A 21,979-nucleotide genomic window follows, 5' to 3' on the forward strand; every position below is an offset into this window, starting at 1 on the left:
ATGTAATGAGATGACCACAGATGGCAGCTTGAGAGGCTGAACTCTGGAAAAACTGAGTTCAGGAAGGGTAGTACAGCACTGAAACAGGTTATCCATAGGTAGTGAACTCTTCATCCTTGCAGGTTTTCAAGACTCGGTGTTACAAAACTAGAATCTTATGTTGGCAGTAGTCCTTCTTCAAGTGGGAGATTGAACTAGACAGTGGAACTGGAAGTTACTACGCAATGAAACTGCCTGACCAAAGAGGTTCAAAACCACCATTCCTGAAGACTTATAAAACTCAGCTGGACTCAAGCCTAAGCATTCAGATCTAATCTTTGTCAAATCCTTGTCAATCTCAAAAATGACTTCAGTCATTAGCTAGAGTAGAGTGAAGTTTCCAACAACTGAGCAGTACTCCGTGTCTCCACTCATCTTCTTTTCAAACAGGGTGGATTTTGAAGGCTTACTGGAAAGACAGCATAAATTGAATAATACAAGGAAAATTATTCTAATTGTCAGTGTCCTCATCTTACAGTTAATTGGTTTCTCTTCTTACCACTCTCTGTGGTACTTTTACCTCTCAGACTGGACTAGATGACCTCCAGAGGTCCCTTCCAACCTAAACTTTATGATCTGTGAGATTCCTGCAGAGATCCTTCCCATCCTACATTACCATGATTCTTAACTCACTGGATATTTTCTTTGAAATGGTGGCAGTTCTTTTCTTTCCTGGCATTTAGAAAACTTTGGGGCAGTGCAGCTTCATGTCGCAACTCATCAGCATGTGCTAGCCATGTTAACATGACGTGGTTAAAATGGTAACATAAGTCTTTTAGCCTCATATTATAGGATCAAAGATGTCACTAATCCTGAGAATTATTATTTGTCCTGTTGCTTATCAGCACAGGAACATTCACAAACCTTTTCACTGTTTGTGTGGAGTAGGCGTGCCCACCTCGGTTCAATCCATACAGACTTCTTGTGTGGGATTCAGCTGCCTGAACATGGACAGGTTTGTAGGGTACCCTGCAAGTTAGGGCACAAGTCTCCCGTAGATTTTTTTCATTAAGGATGCCTGGTAGTTCCTAAAAGGGCAATATGTGTCTAGGTTTAGGCTTCTGAATCCTGCTCTTTAAAGAAACTGCAGCCACTTCAGGGCCAGTAACTGTTCTCTGTGTAATGCATCTGTTGCAGTAGTGTGGTGGAAACCCTGTGATGTTGCTAATAATACTTTTTCATTTTCTAGCCCCATCAAAGAAGAAAGCAAGGTGAGAATACTACCCCCACAGGGGAATCAAAAGAGATTTTTTATCTACTTTTCTGTAACAAACATCATGACATGTGGGGAAAATATATATTGTATTGTCTTTCCACTTATTCCTCTTTCGTAGATTGTTCCTTCTTGTCTGTGAGGAAATAGTAGCTAAGGCTTTTGAAATATTGCACTCAAAAAGAAATTGCAGTTGAAACTTCAAGATGTTTCCAGTCTATTTGGGATGCCATAGGCTGAGTAAATTGTATGAAATCCACTTCTGTTCATGTAGGAAGACAAAAAAACCCTGCCATTACTTTAAGTCATCTCCTTTGAGATCCTTTGATCTGTAAAGAAGTTCATGAGTACCACTGATCTCTTTGAGAGTCATTCAGAATAAGGACCTTTATGGCATATTTAAAATACTGTTATTTCTTAAAAGACATCCTGTGTTGGTAAGTGATACAAATTTGGAAACTGAAATATTTTGGTTCTGGATGCTGTGAGTAAAACTAACTCTTTAGTAGTTTTTAGAATGTGTCTTAATATTTCAATTTCTTTCTTTTAAGGTGGGAAGATGATTATAAGCATGAGGTATGTAGAGGTAGTATTCTAGTAGTATTCTGCAAGTATCTTATGTTGTAGCAGTTTCCTTATGCTGAGCTGCAGTCTCCCCTTCTCTGTTTTGCCCCTCTTGAGATCCAAGGTATTCTATTCTGAAGGTTTGGTTTAAATTTTAAGATATGTCCAAAGGTTTACAATTGTTTTTTCTAACTCAGAGGTGAAACTCAAAGTGATCAAAGTATCTGCCCTAACCAGCACTGCGCACAAACACTGAGAACTGCCTCGTTTTTATCGTAGTGGCAGAGGTTGGTTGTGTAGGCCTCAGGCTGGTCAGGCACTGTGCTAAATACAGCTGAGCACTTGACTTTTTTAAACATGATTTTGATCCTGAGTGAGGAAAGCCTGGGAAAGATAGCTCCTGTAGGGGTGTGGCTTAGATGTGAAATGTGCTCTTCCTGGTATTGAAAGTAATGCACTTGTGTTTGTAGTAGCTGCTACCTAACTGGTAGTGAGGCTGAAAGGTTACATGTTTATGGCTGTGACCTAAAATTACTGTCTTTTCTTTGTGATGACTTGTTGTTGGATAAAAGATCAAAAGGTCTTGTTTTGTAAAAGATGATGTAACAAATATTGTAGTATTCAGTCTTTTAATTTTTCTCCCCTATTCTACAATTCCACAGAATGATCCTGTTCGGAAACAAAAAGCTCTAGAGTTCTTGGTATGTACGTAAAATAATTGTGACAAACGTTGTGCAGTTTCACCAAAATGATGCAATGAATATTGTGAAGGAGCCTCTGATTCCTGACCAAACTCATTTGACCACATCATTAATTTCTAAATTCTATTTTAATGGACTCTGCTCTTTGAAAAGCTGGTGCAGTTGTAGCATGATGTCAACTCAGAACAACTTGGTGGATTAAATGTGGGCTATTGACCTGTTCTCTGGATGACTCTTCCCTTTGCTGAGGAGTCACCCTGAGAAGCAGTGTCAGTTTGCAGCACTGATGTTGCTCAAGTGCTGTTAGCTGCCCATATCTAATGGGGTTGGTGATAACGCTGAACAAGAGGAGCTGGTCTGGTGTGGCTACCTGGGATGCCGTGGCTCGTGCTGCTGCTGCAGAACCAGACAGCCAAGTGGAACTGAGGGATATGAGAGCACAGCTGCTGGTGTTGGAGTGAGTGGGGAAGTTTTATCAGTTGCTGTGCAATGGTATAGTTAGCCTTGGTTTGTCTTCTGGGTTCATGTTGTGAAAATATCTGACCATTTGTATTCACCATTTTACTCTGTGAAAGTCACGTCCTGTACCTACGGCAGTTGGAAAATTTCATTTGAGTTTGAATTGTGTTTATACATGGAAATCACAAGTAGAATGTTTTGAGATTTGTGCTTAATTTCTTTTAAGCTGTGACTTTACTTGTGACTTTACAAAGAGAGTGAAAAGGCAAGTCTAAGGGATAATCAGTAAACCACTAAAAATACTTGATAGATAGTTAATTGACTTTTATCTACAGGAATCACGGCTATTCCTTGTGGCAGACTGCCTGTATTCTTTTAACTTACTGTAATCACTTAAAACTTTATCTACTTACAAATCAGTCTGAGGCATGCTTTTTATTCAATTTTCTACACAGAAAACATAAATTTAGGACTTGTGCCCTTCTCCATCTGCAACAAAATGTTCATGATTGACAGTAAAGGAGTGGCAGAGAAATCCGGGTTTATGCTTTACCTTTTATCAGGCCATAATTATGTTCACAATTTTATATTTGGATATGTGTGCATATACATTTATTATATGTCTTATATATCAACTAGTAGTATAACTTTGGTTATACAAAAATCAAAGTTTAACTTTGATCTCTTTGTGTATATGACCCTTCAGCATCCTAATGACCAGTTTTAATCACGTTTTTCAACAGGAGACTTTTCACATCACCTCAGACTCAGAAGCAACACTTGTTGTTCGCATTACACAGGAACTCACAGAGGCTTTGAAGGCCTTTTGTGAAAAGAAAGCAGCAGTAAGTAACTTAATCTTGACCAGAGTTGTTTTGCCATTGGGAGGAAAGGAGTTAACACCCTGCCAAACTGTACTGTTACAAACTGTAACAGTTCAGGCATGGTCAAAAACCCCAGTTAAATGTACTTGTCATCCTTCTTTTGGAGTTGGTCCCTTGCTTGATAGCTCTTCTTCTAAGATTAATCAGGCTTTAAGTGCCACCCAAATGTGCCACTTCTTTCTTTCATGAGCATGTGGGTAAGTCTGTCTTTCTCGTGACCTGTAACTCTGCTCTCAGTTGAGAGTTTTAATCTATTAAGACTAAGGTAGGCAAGAAGTTCTTGACTTCCTGTTGGCCCTTACAAACCTCCATAGCTTCTTGGCATAAAAAGTTGAGTACCTGTTGAAAAAAAGGGTCTGAAGAAGGACCAGAATCGGTGAAAAAATGATTCATCACCTCTGGTAGCTACTGGTTCACAAAATTCAGCATATGTTTTTAATGGAGGATGTTTCAGAATGTTTTCTCAATATATTCCATGTCAGCTGAGCTACAGTAACTGTCTCTGTGCAAATGCCACCACCACCACCAGTTAAATATTGTTGCTGTAGCTTAATCTCTCAGCTGAGCCTTCCATTTTGCACTTCCCAGCTAAAGACAGGATGTGCATATGTACCAGTTTTATATTTTAGCCAGGTGATGATGAGAGATATGAGGCAATAAAGAAATTTGAAACGGGAGGCATTGTCTTCCCCAGATACCTCATTCCATTCTCCCAATGTGTACCTGTTCCAAATAACACTTTTGAAAACTGACGTATAGTGTGGTCATTGTGAACAACAGAACAACACATCCTTCATGTGGATTTTGTTTTCACCTAAAATTATACTCTAGTAACTTTCTTTGAGAAATTTACCATTTTTTTTTTTAGAATGTTTAAGATTTGAGTTTAAAAACAGACATTCTGACCTTTTCTTTACCTAGGTTAATTATGCTAATAGCCTGAGGCCACTGATGTCAATCTCTCAAGATGAATTTCCAGAAAGGAAAAGCATCCCAAAACACTATAAGCCATATGGAAAATACAAAGGTAATGTAGATATTTTGTTCCTTGTTTAAGTCTGCTCTTGAGACTGCACAGATTGTGAAAAAATTTACTTAAATGGCCAACCAGAGTGCTTCTTCACTAGCGTGCTCTGTGTCTGTGCCTTCTGAGTCAGTTCAGGATATAATTTTCTGAAGCCTTAATGACTTCAGCCTCAACTATCTAAGAGCATTTCTGTCTCACTGAGGAGGGTTACAGCAATAAAGGTTATAGGAAATCCAAGCAGTAACCCTTCCTGACCTATTTAATGTTAGGATTTTGGGGTGAAAAGATGCCAGGCTCAGGTAAGACATAAAGACAGGAAACGGGAAAAGAACAGAAGGACGCTTCATAGAATCACTTCATAAAATCTTGTGTTTACAGTTGATATTTTAATATTTTGCTAACTTTTAGTGCCCTTTCCTTATTTATTCAGGAAGTTCTAACTGGAATCAAGGTTTTTTGTCTCAGTATGAAGAGTACTCTGCAGATGCTTCTTTCGCTCCTGCTCACTTATACAGTTACCAAACAGATGATGGATCATCTTCCTGCCATCTGACATCTAATGACTTTGCAATGATGTCTGCACTTAGGGACTCTTCTGCTCTTCAGACTGGAAGTCCTGGCAGTGGTGTCAGTGAATGGCTGGGACAGTTCAGCCGATCTGCATCTGGCAGTAATTCAGCTGGTGGGGCCTCTTCCTATGAGACAAGCCCACTGAGGGAGTACTCAGCAGAATGTATGTCCAGAGATGTGCAAGGAAGTAAACTCTGTGATAACAGGCTCTCATATGGCAGGGAAAATACAAAATGGAGGAATCAACAAACATGTACAAAAGCATGGACTGTAAGTGATCAAGGATTATCCTATCCCAGTTCTACAGCCTCGTATCCTTCATCTGGAAGATACTCCACAAACGATCCATTACAAAGCTATTCCTCTTACAAGAATGACGAGTCTGTGAATACTTGTACATCTTCCGTAAGTTCTGCTGTTTCAGGAAGAGGTGTCTCCAGGTGGCACCAGGACACCAGGTGGAATGAGCGGAATGAGGACTCTAGGTGGAACCAGGAGCTCTAGCTGGAACCAGGAATCTAGCTGGAACTGGGAATCTAGTTGTCAAGGATTCAGGCATCAGAAAGCAGGTTACAAGAGTGACTGGACTTCACATCAGGACTCATTTTCTGGCAGTGGTTCATACAGAGATTACCAGCAGTTCAGAAGCTCAGATAAGATGTTTGACGAAGATGATGTTGGTCTTGCTTCCAACACTGTGAACAGACTACAAGGAAAGGATATACCTACAATGACCAGGATGCTCAAACAGTTGGCTCCGTATTATCCAGTACTTCAGAGTAAGATTGTGATTAGTTTGCATATAAAATGAGTTACATCAACGTAGTTGCTTTAACATAGGCAGGAGATTGTGTGCTGTGTGTGTTGCAGAGACAGGACGTGCTGTTCAGGGGAGTCGTTTTCTTTTTGCTCAGTGTCTGTATCAGCTGAAGAAAGGTGGTATTGCCTCTCTGAGGACACTGTGCCTCTTGGCAACTAAACAGAGCAGATAGCAGGAGGAAATTTTGATAGAACAAAAATTTCCTGAATTGAAAGGTTTGTCCTAGCATTTTATATCATTTATATTTATTTATTTCTAACTAGCATTTTATATCATGACTTTGTACTGTTAGGGTCGCAATGTTACACTGCAGTATGCTTATGTTGTTAGCATATTTTTAAAAATTGATGCACTACGTTTCTGTTTAGACAAACAAAGGAGAATGTCACAGCAAATGTATTCTCTGTCTTAATGTGGGTGCTGTATGAGGAAGATGTTATCTATTCTAGAGAATGTATTGGCATAAAGAAAAACATATTGTAACGCATGCAGAACCAAACCTGGATGGCATTATAATAAATAATCCAAATGGATCAAACCCACTGGGATAACATAAATGTTATCAAAGAGCTTGGTTCATTATATGACAATTTATTTTTTTCTAATTATTGTAGAAATAGCCCTTAATGTTAAGAATAGTGATACAGTATTCAAAATAAAAGATTCTTCTTTGGAAATAGATTATGAGAGGGGTTTAAAGGGAGGTGGGTATAATGTACTGTATACCTGTCATTTGGACAAATGCAAACTGTGTTTCTGGTACTAGAATTAGTTAATTAACTAGGAAGCTAGTTAAGAGGAAAACCTTCATTTTAACATTTTCTATGCTGTGTTACGTGAAATATCATGAAATAGAAGTAACTTTAAATACCTTTATTTCCTTTTTCTAGAACTAAATATTCAGACATTAGTCAACGTGCTAGTAGAAACTAGAGGAAAAGACTGAGGAGCCACAACAGCTGAACTGGAAACAGATGAAGAGATTCAAGAGTCTCCATCTCTTGCCTTTCAGGAAAGAGACTGCATTTAATTCTGCATTTAACTGGTTTTGGAAGGGTAAAGGGAGGTAGGGTTTAATTTTTTAACATGTAAAATATAGCTGGAACACAAACTTGCACATAACGGATGAACATACTATTTTGTTTAGGCTTTTTGTAATGTATTTGTTACATCTTAGTATATTACAGAAAAAATCTTTTGTTATTTTTTTAAAATATGTTAAAGTTATTCCATCAGCAAAAAGACCTTTTAAACCTTTTAACACCCTTCCCAATTCAGAAAAAAAAAGAAGTTTTACGTTACCTACTTGAGAAGAATATTAAAAAATACAGGTTTACTTTTCTTCACACAAACGTAAGGCCAATTCTATTAATTTGAGGCTTTATAATTGGCATATTTTTAGAAAGTGATACACTGCATTTCTGTTTAGACAAGGAAAGAATGTCACAGCAAAGGAATTTTGTCTTAATGTGATGCCATATGAGGAAAATATAATCTATTCTAGGACTGTTACGTAATATGGCCTATTACTTTCATTTTTGCATAGTATAAAGAGGTTTGAAATATATGCAGATTTTATTATATTGTTCAGAATGAAATTGTTATAAATTTACTTAAAAACTCATTTGATGGATTGACCCATCCTAAAATAAAAAATCTTGGTCCTTTCTACTGGCAAAAGCTTATCAAGAAATAGTAGAATCCATAAGGCACTCAGATAAAATAACAGGAAAAAATAGATAATCAAAATGTCCTACTAACTGAGGAATGCTTACCAGTTCATGATGTTTATCAATGGTCTGTGGGTTTTTTTTCTTTTCCTCACACTTCTGGGCCACATGTTGATGAATTCCTGGCTTTGGATGTCTGCCTTATGTAATTAAAACCACCTTACATGGAGCTGACATAAAAAAGTAAAGTGAGACAGTTTACATCCCCAGTGTCCATTTTCCTTCTCACTGCTGTGTTGTGGACTATCATTTTTCTTCTCACCCATACCTGAACTGTGTCTCTGAGCATTAAATACTTGTGCTGAAACAGGATTAGTCTTCATGAGCTTGACAAAATACATTTTAGATCTTGTCACATAAATTTTAACAAAAACTCATAGCAATTTACTATTGAGCATATAAACTCAGTTCCCTAAAATAGTCCTTCTGTAATTATTTTGCTCCTGCATCTGAAAAGATACGCTTTCCTTTTGCATTTCTGTTCACTATTTCCTTTACTTCCTCTCATACTTACTGGTGTGTTTGGGTGGTTTATAATGGCATACACTTAGTAGTTGTGCCACACACTTTTATCCACTGAATTACATAGTCAATCTTCTTGCTTAAAGGGGAAAACTATGATTGCCTACCACAGGTGTCTGCCAGAGTTTTGATTTAAAATGCTGTGGAACTGATCAGTTACTATCTACATTTAAAAATTATCAGAAATCATTTACACAAATGTTACTACCACAGCAAGTGTAGTGCAACTAAAATTCTGAAACTGTAGAAAAAAACATTGCTAGCAAATATTACTGTTGCAACTCTCAAGATGTTTTCATCTGAGCTTGTTGTAGAGAGCTCTTTCTTCCCCATTTCTCACACCCTTTGGGCTTTTACTGCCTTTACTGTACATCCGACTGGCACACAGCAGCCGGATGATCTCTGCCCAAATTAGATGTTCTTTCCACCTACATGTTCCCTTCGTATTTTTCATTCTGAGCAGCAGTTGTTGGTCCTCCTTGTCGGTGTGCAGAGTCCTGCATTTGGGAAACAGTTCTTGCAGTTTGGAATGAAATTGGAGTAGTGACCAAGTTAAGAGAGCACTGATTTACTAAAGGTTTCTTGAGCTGTAAATTACTGACTACTCCATACTTCCAAGAAACCCCTTTGCCTTATCTTGCTCCCATGTAGTTTAGAACTGGAATAGAATGATTCTCTGCCTGTTCCTGTTTCTCCAGGCTCTAGTTCTTCAAGAAACCTTCACAAAGCAGGCAGCACTGGGTGCTTGCCACCTGTCAGCACTAAACCAGCTACATCACAGGCTTTGGCACAGAGGCAAGCGTTTTGAGGCTGCACCTGAGCCCTCTGCATCAATTTCACATTTCCTTAGAAAGCCATTGATAAAAATTCAGACTAGAATATGCACTGGGGCGTAAATGGTCTACTTTTCAGCCATCTTTCTGGTCTGTGGTGTACCTGCTTTCATACCTTCAGATGTGTGTTATCCGCTGGGACAAGAGTTGTTTCAATCCAGAGCCACATGGGTGATTCTTTGCAGCAGTGGTGCTCCTTCACAAAGTGCAAGACAGTGAAGCAGAACAAGGCCAGCTGGACACAGAGACATCCTTCAGAGAAGACAACTTGGGAAGTCTGTCAGATTCCAGCTTTTTCAGTTTTGTAGCTTAGACCTATTAATGCTCCTTAAAGCATTTCCCAGGATTACGGTACTTCATGTGGGTGCATGATCCAAATGGACAGATTCCTCAGTGGGAAAGGAAGGAACAAGTTCTTTTTAGCCCAAAACATTGAGGCTCTTCTGTTAATGTTTTGTTTTGGAAGAGAACGTATCTAGTGATCATCTCAGCCTTCTGGTGAGGGAAGTTTCAAGCAGTAACTGGTGGAAGTCTTTCTCCCTTGAAGTAACTTTCACAGTTCATTCAATGGTGTTGAATGAGGTGGTTTCTGACATTGGCCATTATTTTTGCTCCCTTGTCCTTTGAGTGGCAATGCCCTAAGTGCTTTGAGAGAATTCCTTATTTTGGTGGGCTTATGCCGTGGAGACCATTGGTCTCTTCCCAGATATTTCACACCAGAAGAGTGTTCAGTGTTGCTGAGCTGTCACTAAGGGTCTGATTGATTATTACTTGACAACTAGTAGCAGCTTCTCTGCACAGCAGATGTTTGACAACTACACAGTTGCCACTTTGCTGTCTTCACCCTGACACCAGACACTCTACCTTGGCTAAGACACAGAGTCACAGAATATTCTGAATTGGAAGGGACCCATAAGGGCCAAAGATGCTTTAACCAACTGAGCTAATCTCAGGGTCACCTGGAAATAACATCGTAACCTTGAGGGTTTTTGTTAACTTCTCTTTGCTTCCTCCAAGTTGCTTCTTGCAGAGTTACTGCAGGAGATGGTGTGTGACACAGTCATTAATTGTTTTGCTTCAGTTTTTCCACTGTGTCATCAGCTGTAAATGGTGAGATGCAGGGTAACCTTACAAGTGTGTCTGACTGTCAATTCAAGGCCACTTCAAATAAGTGCTTCAGCACAAAATGGAAGAGTGCTGATGTTAAATGAGATGACTAAGCAGAGGGAACATATTCAGACTAGTCAGAGTTCATTTTTGGGTGGAACTTATCAAGGAAGATGCAGTAATGGACAAAGGTGTGAAGAAGTTGTATTTGAAGCTGGCCCAAGGATACCCTGGAAAAAGGAGGCAGCTAGAAAATAAACAAGAGAAAAAGGCCATCCAAGTGGGAGATCCCTGAGCCTGTAAAAATACAGAAGTAAAGCCACCACCCCCTTAAAGCTGTACAAGAGTGAAATAGACTACAAAAGTTGGTCTAATATTTTTACTTAATTTTAAATTCTGTATTAAAAATTAATACATTAAACTCTTATAAAAGTAAGGCACATGCAAAACATGTTGTGCAACTTCTGACTTCCAACTCTTTTATAAACTAACAAGCATTATTTTCATTTGGCATTTCTAAAGAGTCATTTTTCCCATGCAGGATATGTGAAATAGGTTAAGTTTGACATTGCACCAGTTAAATCTAGATTCTGTGCTTTCTGTACTACAGTAAGCAGAGATGGTCATATCATACAATAATACAAAATAAAAACCAACTCAAGTACAGATTCTTAAGGTGATGACCAACATACAAAATTTAAGAACGTGAAGTTACATCCATTATAATACATCAATAATCTGATTCAGTACACGATGATTTGGCAGCTCCAGTCTGTGTAATGCCAGTGTGTAATTCCTAGTTATCAGTGTCATACGATGCTGAAGACCATGGAAAGATACTGCTCATAGGACACCTGGATCCAGCCATCTTGATCAGTGTCGTATCGTCGGAACACATCAGTCAGCCTCTGAGGAGGAGGGAAAAAAGTACACATTTTTGTTTCTGAAGGTTCAGACTGCCATGTGTTCTCCCTGCCACCTGGCTTCTACAGCTGTGTGAAACTCTTTCTGTTCATCCCCTCTGTAGCCATTTTACAGTCTTGTGTGTATAAAGATAGCTCTTTGCCAATAATGATACAACACCCAAGTCTGTCTCTGGGCACTTTATAGATTAGACAGCTTTTTATAACTGGCTTTAAAGGGGGGGGTAAAAAGAATGCTACATTTGAGAGTCATTTGGAAACAGAATGCAACACATACCTTGTGCATTTCTCACCTCCTAGGCAAATATGCCTCGTGTGTCATTGGTATCTCAGCTGTCTGTATAACCCCAGAGATGCCAGGCAGTACATGCAGTGGACCAGAATAACCACCAGCATGGTTTCAGAAGTATCAGCTGAATGAAACTCCATTTCAAAGCTCTTTTTACTAGAGTTCAAGTTTATAACTAACTATAATTGCCTTATATTACAATTGAGTATCAAGGCAACTGATGTTTCAGCAGACTTACAGTAACAGACATAAAGCTAAAAGAAGAAGAACAAGACACAAGACACCTGAGTGCAAATAACAGGGATACTACTTTTACAGGATACTGCTTTCCCTTCATGTCTTAAGACATGCTGGCCAGCTGAAAGAGCAGCACACTTTTTCCTATTCTACTAAAACTCAGCTTGTCCACTCCTACAGTTTCCTAACTTTTCCACAGAATCTTACATACGTTTCAGAAAAATCAGTAAGCTTTGAGAAACCTTAAGCAAAGAGGTGAGGACTGATTTCTAAACAATGAAATACATCTGCAAACCTACAGTACTCTCTCTCAAAGGTTTTTGTTGGTTTGTTTGAAATATCTTTTATTACCATTGTCCCTGAAGGTACTGCTGTGATGAAAGACTGAGTAATTCAGCTACTAGGTCAAACTCCTTTAATCAGAGCCTTAAACAAGAGATACACTAAAAAGTTGTAATTTAGATTATGAGAATTATGGGCACTATGGGACATGACACACTCCACTTTTGACACTCAGGCTCCAGAAGAAGTGTGTGTAATAAGCTAATGGAGATAGTGTTAAGTGTTGTCCTTTCAAAACACAGAGACTATTTTACATTTGTTTGTCCCTTCCAATTGTATCAAATTTACTTGTGATGCAAATGGATAAGTAATCAAAGACCAATATATGAACATGTTTCTAGCTCCTCTCGTATACTTAGTTCAAATGGTTTATTATAAATAAATCTTTTGTTTATTGTTCTAGATCCACTGTGAGAACCATAAAAGCTTAAGAAAAGGTAATTTTTTTTTCAATTGGCATTAAAGCACATCTCATTTCTTACCTGTAAAACAACACAGCACTGAATAAAGTCATCAAAAGCAACTTGTCCTCTTCCTTGTCTATCAAATTTCCGAATAAGGATATCGTAGAATTGATCAGACAGTCGGTAACCTTGGAAAAAGAGAAATGCTTTACAAGGTTTCAAATACCACAGTCCTTCTACAGAAAGAACAAGGCCGTTCAGCAGGCATGTGTCACTAAATGACAAAACAGTGGGGAGTTAAGACTGATTTTTTTTCTAAATATCTGTTATAAAAGGCATGCAATAAAAACCATGCTTAATAATAATTATACCCAGAGTCACAGTAAATATAATTACTGATTAGGGCAACTAGTTGGTTGAGGGAACGGTTTAGGGCTGCAGCTCAAGTCTTTACAAGTGAAGTCACTGGAACAGGAGTTCTTTTGCCATCAGAATGCTCTCGTACCATAGACAGCTGGCTTTGCTTTAAAAAGTGGCAAGCTGTAACAAGTACCTGGGAAGTTCAGACATTTGCCTGAAGCGCTGGTTCTCTCAGAGCAGAGAGAAGAGGCTGGAACTAGATGTGTCAGTACATGTGTGGGATGGGTTTTTTTCTATTAAAGGGAAGAGCTTTAAAAAAGAAAATGTGCTTGTGGCATGGACATCATTAAAAGGAACCTTAGGGCTAAAAAGGTAGCTGCCCTTCCCCTGCCTCATTTTTAGTCACATTTGTCAGAGCAGTAAAGCCCTAACAATAAGAAGCTCATTTGATGACATAACTCAATCATAAAAACTGTAATTACAAATGAATTACCAAAACCTGTTAGTGCCTGCTTTAGTTCATTTTTGTCAATCATTCCAGAATTGTCTCTGTCATACGTTCGAAAGACGTTCTGCCAGTCTGTGATGTACTTCCAGACGCCCGTGAATTCATTGAAGTTCACACCACCTTTGTTTTCTCTGTCAAACATACCTGAAATAAATAAGAAACCCATATAAAACCTGAGTCCTGCTACTCCTCAGCAAGGATTTTGCCAGTATTTTAGGAAGACAGCAAGAGCACTTTGTATAGGGCACTGAAGACAGAAAAGAAATTGATAAAATAAAAGTGATATTTTGGAAAAATAAGAGAAAGCAAGTAGTCATCCTCTGAAGGAGAAAGATAAAGGAAGATGAAAGATGAACAGAATTAATTGCAGAAAGTTTATTTTTCCTGGGTTTTCATTTTCAGTCTGAAAATATTGAGGGCTTGATTGATCATCCAGTGATCAATCAAAATGGGCAGACGGATGGGTTGTTCTTTTCTAAGGACACATTAAAAAGTCTTAAGTCTATTCCCTGCCAAAAGTGCTGGGATATTCATGTGCACCTACTGATACTGTCATCTTTATACAAAAAGCATGTGACACAGCAATGGAATTCAGAGCTGAATACTTACTGAAAACAAAGCAAAAACTTTAGTCCTTGGATTTATGAACTGTGTGATAGAAAAGAGTTATTGTGCTTGCATTTTTATCCTTCTATTCTACCACCATCATCTTCCACATTACTGGCAATTATTTTAGGACACCGAAGAAAATTCAAACATTTTAAAACTTGTGTTTGGTATTTCTGGAGTGAAACACAGGATTAAAATGCAAGACAGGAAAAACTACTTACAAAGACAAGCTATATAATATCTTTTTAGAATATTTGACGATTTCCCCATGCATAAATTACATTCACTATCTATTCAGTTTGTCAGTAAATTTTCTCAGGCTACTTCGACAAGTGCACGTGTGTGCACAACAAGGGCATCCCTGCATTCATCAAAAGGCAAAATGTTTGAACTCAACTTACTACTGCTGGACACTCTGAGGAAAAAAAAACAGTGCAGCAATTGATAGCATTCTCAATCATCTGAATGATCACAAAACAGTATCTTCACTATTTCACATCACACAACTACACTCACCAAGAATTGACCTGACTGTTGCTGGATTAAATGGAGTCCACGTGCCTGAAATAGAAAGAATTACTTAGTTCCTCAATACTAAGCAACATTTCAATAAAATGCAACAAACCAAACAAAAAACTCTGTTAAGAAAAGTAAATTCAGAGCTAGATGACATGGAGCTGCCGTGTTACAAAATAAGGCTGCTTTGAAGTAATGATGTTCTTGACCATTCAGAGATGACTTCAGACCAACGTTGTACGAGTACTACACAGAAACCAACATTTTTCAGGCTGCAATAAAAAAACCCTAACAAATCCTGGAAGATCTAAGAAAGAATTTTTTCATCCCAGGCTGTCAGGAAGTATTGGATATAAGGCACGATCAAAACAGAAATACCCCTTTTTCTACTGATGGGAGCAGAAGAGTTTTAAGTTTACAACTCAGTCAAGGTCTCATGTCTGTTCCTCAGTCAAAACCCATCTGCTCATTTCCTGTTTTACAGGACTACTCCAGGGCACTTTTAGTTTCTGACAGAAGTAAAAAGAAGAGGTTTCTAAAATGGCATAACCACACAGTGCAATTTAGAGCTATCCCACCTCCACTGATAGATCAATTAGGCATGAGTTTAAATTAGTATTTTCAGAACAAGAAGTGTTGTTGCTTGAAAGGGCCTGAGCATAATCATTTGAAGAGGAGCTTTGTACTTTGAGTATTTAGAGGCTAGTTGCTGTGGAATAGTTTGCACTTGGTTGAGAGCATTCCTGAGTGCTAGGAAGCATCAAGCTTTAAATTAAGAGAAATACTGTGCCTCATCTAGAATTTCACCACCATTTCTCTAGAGCCTGTGAGGGAACCGGGAGGACGAAGCAGCAGATTTTAATTGCAGTTGTGTGCAGGGACCACAAAGGATCGGGGAGACAAGGAGTAAAGGAATCAGTGAGAGGAGGGGCACTGCAGAGGTGCTGGCAGTGATGCAGTAGCTGACCACAGGTACCTAAGAGGAGGGCTGCATTGGTACTGAGCTTTGCTGGACCAAGCTGCAGTGGTGTAAGTCTACAGGTGCAGCAATGGGGGAAACCCTGTACTGCAGGCAGGGCACATGACTATTTGCACATAAAGAGAAATGTAAGCAGAGAAAGAGAAAAGATGGCTCTGAAAATGCTTAAGCAGTATTTTAGACAGAGAACATCAGTACCTTAGAGTTGTATGTCTCCTGACAAAAATAAAAAATAATTAATTATTAATAGGGCGCCAGCATTTAACTCTGAACAGAAGAAGAGGAAAAAGTGAAAATACAGTGAAAAAAAGTGAAACAAGTTAACTTATTTCATGTTGAAGAGACTCATATAGATGCCACAGAGTGAAATCTGAGCAATTCCAGAGCTGAAGAACTGTACTGATTTCAGCCTATTCCAACAAACAGTGAAAGACTGTTCCTGCCTCCTCTCCTGACTCTACTGTCAATTCACACAGCAGCACAGAAGAAAAGAAGGAAGCATAGGATTTTACTGTGCAAACAGCTGTACAATGTGATGATCACTCCCTCCCAACAGAAGCACACTGTTATTTGCATAAACTTGACATGTTGAAAATGTCAAAATGTCAAAACCACACTGAGCTTCAAATTTTAATGAGCACTATGCAGACTTTTTAAAATGTTTTAGAAATAAACACATAACATTCTTTTAGCCCATCTTAGACTGCAGGACAGCTGCGCACAACCATCCACTAGGGGATATGTTTTGAAAATAATATAGTGAATTGTTAGTGACTTTGATGTACAAGATCTAGAATCTCTTGGAATGAAGGAAGCTTACAGCTCTGTAAATATTTTGTCTAACACTCAGTAGGCATTCTTCATAACTGCAAAGCACTGCAACTGCTCATCTACACTGCAAATAAGGAAAGAAAAGGGTTCAGATAGTCATCACTACCTATTACCCTTACATTTAATCAGATGAGAAGATGTTTAAATTATATGAAGTTTAAAATGACAGGTAAAGCCAGGTTCTCACAGTTCTAAACAGCACTGTAATCTAAGTGATAATGGTGACTTAATCAATTTAACTTGGCTTTTGCTAAAGCTTGTATTCAAAGTAATATTTTAGTTATGGATCAGGTCTGGCAGGCACAATACATTGCTTTTAATTTTTCAGATACATTATTAAATGAATATTCTAGTAAATCCAGTTCAGTTACTGGAGTGCAATTTTACGAAATAGAGCCATCCAAATTATTTTAAGTCAGGCAATTACTGACAACAAGGGGCCTTTCAGCCTGTGTGCACTGCAGCTCACATCAGTTTAAATCTTTCTCAGTTACAAAGCGCAGGAAGGATAAAGGAATTAAACCCTGGGAGAAGAGGAACTCGATACAAACTCAAAGGTGCATAAACAACCTCAATATGCCATTTTTCAGATTCCTAAGTGGAAACAAACCCACAAAGTACAACCCTACCCACACTGAGTCATGAAAGGAAAGTAAAAATAGGCTACTGGAAAAAAAAGTTCATTTTTAATTTTGCTTCCATGAGTTATTTGACCAAAACCTAGTTATTCTTTGAGCATTAATACAGGGAACTGACATACTACCAAAAAGTTTTAGTACTAGATCTAGAGTGCACCTTTCTACTCTGTTAGGAGAAACCTCAAATATGCCTCTCTGGGGGAAAGAAAAAAAGAGTTACTATCATCTTCAATTCCTGCACCATACTGTATGAAAAGATTTTATGTTCAGTAAAAAGCCTGGTTGTAAGCAGCTGATCTTTGTCCAGGTTATACACACTGATCCTTGTTAAAAAAGCAAAGGTTCAACAGTGATGAATGAGGAATATATAAATAACTGGTTAGGATTTCCAGGAAGCAGAGATGGGGAAAAATAAAAGGGATGTGGATGCCTTCATTCCCCAAAATACAAATCAGTAACATTTACAGTAGATACTCAGTTTAAAAAAAAAAAATCAGGAGGATTGTCCTTTTCTTTTTCTTCCCCTCCCCAGCCTTCTGCTGTAGATTAAATAGTATTAATCAGTGGTAAGGACATCCCTCAGTTCAAACAATGATGACATCAAGTGACCAGTCTCACAAGAAATTTAACATTAAGTTTACAAGGAACTATCTCATGGCTCATTTACAGACTTACCATTGGATAATGCCTGCTGAAGTTCATTATCAGATATAATTCCACTCCTGTCTTTATCAACTCTGTGGGAAAAAAAAAGGCAGTAAGCTTTAAATGGCTGAATTTAACAGGTTCCACTCTCAGAAGACTTGAACATTCTGGTTCTTACTCACCAGATAAGATTAACCTTTTCCTGAAAAGTCACTAATTGCATTTAACTTGGTCAACCATTCACAGTTACTGCAAATTTAACCCTTCATTCAGACTGAGGAGACATTCTGGAACAAAATAAAAGCTACAAAGAAAACTGCAAGATTTACTTATGAGTGAAGAGAGACACAGAGAAACACACACTGACAATAAAACAGTTTGGACATACTCTGCACAATAAAGTATTTTTATTAATTGATTTTTTTTTAAGAGAACTGCAGAGCACACCATGCTAATTAAATCCACAAAATGCCTAATGTCACAGCAGTAAGCTGTTCCTTTCCCAAACTGGAGCGACAGGTTTGGCACCCAGATTCCCTCAGTAAGATCTTGGCAATGGAGAGAGTCACTAATGTGACCAAAGTACTGAACGACTCAACGGGCTGCAGGGCCTTGAGCCCTCTCAAAGGGATTCAAAAAGGAAAAAGCACAGGCAGGTTCCAGCTTCCATTGAGTCTTCACAGTCTTACAGAATCTAGTTCTATGCCAGAATTAATGAATTAAGTAATTTCTGGCCAAATAAAGCAGGATCGTGCCTTCTTTAGAAGGGTATCTGAAAGTGGTGGGGGACTTCATCCCATACAAAGACCTTCCCCTTGGACTGCCAGTTTTTATTTTCTCTCATTCCTACCATTCCAAAGCAGAGTCCTGCTCAGTTGAACCCTCTTCGCAGAAGCTGACTTTTTTCACTTTAGTCCTTCTTGTCTTTTTCTAAACATTTTCAGTTCATTCTATTGCTTCCTTCCCCATCTCAAAAATTATGTAAGCCACATGTGACATGGAAACTGCACGCATAAATTGCAAAGATTACAATAACAAAAATATATTCCCCTTTTTTATTCTTTATTTCTTTTCTCAGTATTCTGAACATTTTTTACTTTTTATGAGCTCCTACTGAGTGCTAAGCTGATATTTTAATGAAAATACGTTATGGCCTACTTATCCTGCTCCTGAGCATCATCAGTCAGCACATTCATTTTATAAATAAAATGATGTAAAGTTAAAATGTTTTTTTCCTTATGGACATCAAGTACCTACTCTGGATTTCACCTGTCATACAGCGATCATGATCTGGCCGTGACAGGCTGATAGGACCCAGTTATTCAGGACTGTAAGGTGCTCCTGCAAGGCTTCATGGGCCTCACTTACTGCAGGAATCAGAAAACCTCATCTGACCATTCACCCTCTTTTCACAGAATCATAGAGCAGTTTGAGTTGGAAGGGACCCTGAAGATCATCTTGATCCACCCCTCTTGCCATGGGCAGGGACACCTTCCACTATCCCAGGTTGCTCAGAGCTGCATCCAGCCTGGCCTTGAACACTCCCAGGGATGGGGCATGCACAGCTTCTCTGGGTAACCTGTTTCAGTGCCTCGCCACTCTCACAGTGAAGAATTTCTTCCTAATATCTAATCTAGACCTACTCTGTTTTCCCCCAGTTACTCCTGAATCAAGGGAATGAAGATCCCAGAACAGTTCCATCTGTCAGTGTGGCAGATGACCACACACTCTTCAGGCAGTCTCCCACCCATCAAAGGACCTTCCCATTCATTCTACATTTACTGGATTCCTTCAAAGGCCTTCGATACTGTTGAGAGTCTTTTTGGAAACTATACAAATTATATGTATTGCATCAGCTCTAGCCATCATATCCATACCCAATTCTTATCAAACATATTCCAGGATTTACACGGTAGTCTTCCAGACAGGAATACTTTCAACAAAAGCCATGCAGCTCCTCCATTAAGTCTGGCTAACTACAACATTTAAGATGGTTTCTATTCATTTTCCTGGTGCAGAAGTCAGACTGCTGATCTGTTTCTTTCTGGACCCCTTAAAAAAAAGAAATGGCCTCATGCCTGCTCCCTCCGAGTGCTCAGATGAAGTTTTACAGAAGGCTGGGTAGGTAAGCTGCTGCATTCCTGAGTCACTCAGTAAATACTAGCCAGTTTTAGCAACTTCTGTTTGTCTACTGCTTAACCTCTTCTTGCTGTCACTAGTGTCACAGGATCTGTCTTGACTCATCTCCCATAAAAACGGATCCAACCCAGGCACCTCCCCGGTTTCCTCGACATGACACAAGTGTGAAATCCCCTTTGGCTTCTTTACTGCTACAATCTCAACAGTGCGTTTGTTTAACACAGGTTTGCTGACTCCCTTGCGGGTCTCTCTGCTCCAGGTGACTTCAAGAGAATATTTCACATAACCACAGAACCAATTAGGCCGGAAAAGATGTCCGAGATCATCGAGTCCAACCTTTGACCGAACACTACCATGCAAACTACCCCACGGCACTACGTGCCACGTCCAGCCTTTCCTTGGACACCTACAGGGAGGGCGACTCCGCCCAACACATCCGGCAATACTGACACCCCAATATCTGATCACCCTTTCCGAGAAGAAATTCCTTCTAATGTCCAACCTAAACCTCCCCCGGCGCAGCTCAAGACAACGTCCTCTCGCCATAAAACTATCAATTTGTTGGCAGCTTTAAAGTCTCCCACTGAGATCAGATTCCTTTTAACAAGCCTTCCTGTATTGCCGCACTGATCCTCCGGACTTAATCCTTTCTGGATCCTCGGGCCAACAATTACTTCAGGGTTTTCAAGGCTACCTTCGCGCTCCCATCAATCCCCTTCCCCCTTGGGCTAAGACACGGCCGCCCTTATCCCTCCTCACCCCTCTCTTACAGATCCCCACGAGGTTCCCCTCACAGGGACACCGCCGTGGCGGTCACTGCTGGATGCCCGGGGGGCGGGCGGCCGGATTCCCGCAGCGCCTTCCGGGCACCTCGCAGCCCCCTCCCCGCCCGGGGGGACGCCGTGCCGGCGGCCTCACCTCTGGAAGACGTTCCACAGGAAGGCGGGGTCGGGCAGGGGGGCGCCGCCGCCGCCGTTGGGCCGGTGCTGGTATCCCGCCGCCATCGCCCTCGCGCTTCCGCCACGGGCCGCCCGTGACGCAGCGCGGCCCTGACGGCACGAGCCCCGCCCCGGCCCGCCCCGCCCCGCGCGGGGGAACCCCGAGCTGCTCCCGCCGGGATCGATCCCGCAGCGCCTCACGAGGGGAATTCTGCGGCCTCCGGCCCCGCCCCCTGCGGCTTGAGCCGAGTGCGTCCGCGCCCGGGGAGCGGCGGCTCTGCCCCCGCCCTCCCCGCTGAGCCGTCAGCCGCTGCGGAGGTGCCCGCAAAGTCAGGAGCCGTCCCTGTGACCGATCCCTGCGGAGTCCCCGCTCAGGGCAGCTGGCTTGTCCTGGAGGGGAAATAGCATAAATTTAATATCCGAGCCTCTGCAGGGATTATTACTGCTGCAGGGGAAGAAGGGGCGATAGGGAGAAGCAAAGCCCGATGGATTCCCTTACGTGAAGATCAAAAGCACACGGGACCAGAATTTCAAGTACAGGACTGAAACTGGAGCAGAAGCCAAACTAGTATCACCTCAGTAAGTTTTAGCTGAATTCTCCTCTGAGGGCTGAACACAATCATCCAAAAATCAGCCTAATTCCCCTCCCCCTGCCCACAATATCTAGGAACAGTGTACGGTCCCCTGGGAACTGGAGTGCCTCCAGGGCTCGCTAAAACCTCCCAAGCACAGAGATACAAATACGATGCTCTACTGAACCGTCCTTATCCTTTGGGACATGCTGGCCCCTGTCAGTAAAGAAAGCCACACTCTCTGTTCTATCCTTTGTCCAAATTGCTGACCTTGCATGTATCTCTTCTGCAGTACTGAAGAGTCGGTGAGAGGGGTTGGAATGGCAGACGGTCTGGGTGTTCACAGGCCAAAGCAATTACATACACAAACTCCAGAGTGCTAATTAAAACAATGTAGGCTCATGTCTTCCTTGGACTTATCTCTGACAGCTCTGTTCAGGTATAACAGATAATGCCTTCATTGCATCCTTCATGAAGTATTTTTGAATCTACAATTGTCTAGTACTATTTTATAATTAAAAGTTTATAATCTGAAAATACTGTGGAAATAAAACCCAGTATCTTGTGTGTTCAGAAAACT

General features: G+C 40.2%; 2 protein-coding genes across 8 annotated transcripts in view; one reads left to right on the top strand and one right to left on the bottom strand.

The window, feature by feature from the left end:
• The window catches only part of LOC126634828 (uncharacterized), a 30,601-nt gene extending 22,284 nt beyond the window's left edge, over nt 1–8,317 (top strand). For all 5 annotated transcript variants that reach the window (XM_050305653.1, XM_050305905.1, XM_050305742.1 and 2 more), the window contains 7 exons: nt 1,229–1,250; nt 1,804–1,828; nt 2,479–2,517; nt 3,720–3,821; nt 4,782–4,887; nt 5,318–6,236; nt 7,168–8,317. In XM_050305653.1, coding sequence (XP_050161610.1) covers nt 1,229–1,250; nt 1,804–1,828; nt 2,479–2,517; nt 3,720–3,821; nt 4,782–4,887; nt 5,318–5,961 — 938 coding nt within the window. In that variant the 3' untranslated portion in view covers nt 5,962–6,236; nt 7,168–8,317. The remainder of the gene's footprint in view (nt 1–1,228; nt 1,251–1,803; nt 1,829–2,478; nt 2,518–3,719; nt 3,822–4,781; nt 4,888–5,317; nt 6,237–7,167) is intronic.
• A 2,517-nt stretch (nt 8,318–10,834) lies between these two features.
• On the bottom strand, nt 10,835–20,968 carry PDCD6 (programmed cell death 6). Of its 3 annotated transcripts, none has more exons than XM_050306134.1 (6): nt 20,808–20,968; nt 17,781–17,842; nt 14,658–14,702; nt 13,524–13,676; nt 12,743–12,852; nt 10,835–11,377 (listed from the first exon to the last, which is right to left on the bottom strand). In XM_050306134.1, the coding sequence occupies exons 1-6, from the start codon at nt 20,891–20,893 to the stop codon at nt 11,279–11,281; spliced, it is 555 nt and encodes a 184-aa protein (XP_050162091.1). In that variant the 5' UTR covers nt 20,894–20,968; the 3' UTR covers nt 10,835–11,278. The 3 variants fall into 3 exon arrangements, with proteins under 3 accessions (XP_050162091.1, XP_050162017.1, XP_050162168.1); XM_050306060.1 differs by having other exon boundaries at nt 13,518–13,676; nt 20,808–20,966; XM_050306211.1 differs by lacking the exon at nt 20,808–20,968 and adding an exon at nt 17,933–18,869 and having other exon boundaries at nt 13,518–13,676.
• Nucleotides 20,969–21,979: the final 1,011 nt, after the last annotated feature.

The sequence above is a fragment of the Myiozetetes cayanensis genome, unplaced genomic scaffold (assembly GCF_022539395.1).
Source record: "Myiozetetes cayanensis isolate MyiCay16 unplaced genomic scaffold, myiCay2020 scf1, whole genome shotgun sequence".
Lineage (NCBI taxonomy): Eukaryota > Metazoa > Chordata > Aves > Passeriformes > Tyrannidae > Myiozetetes > Myiozetetes cayanensis.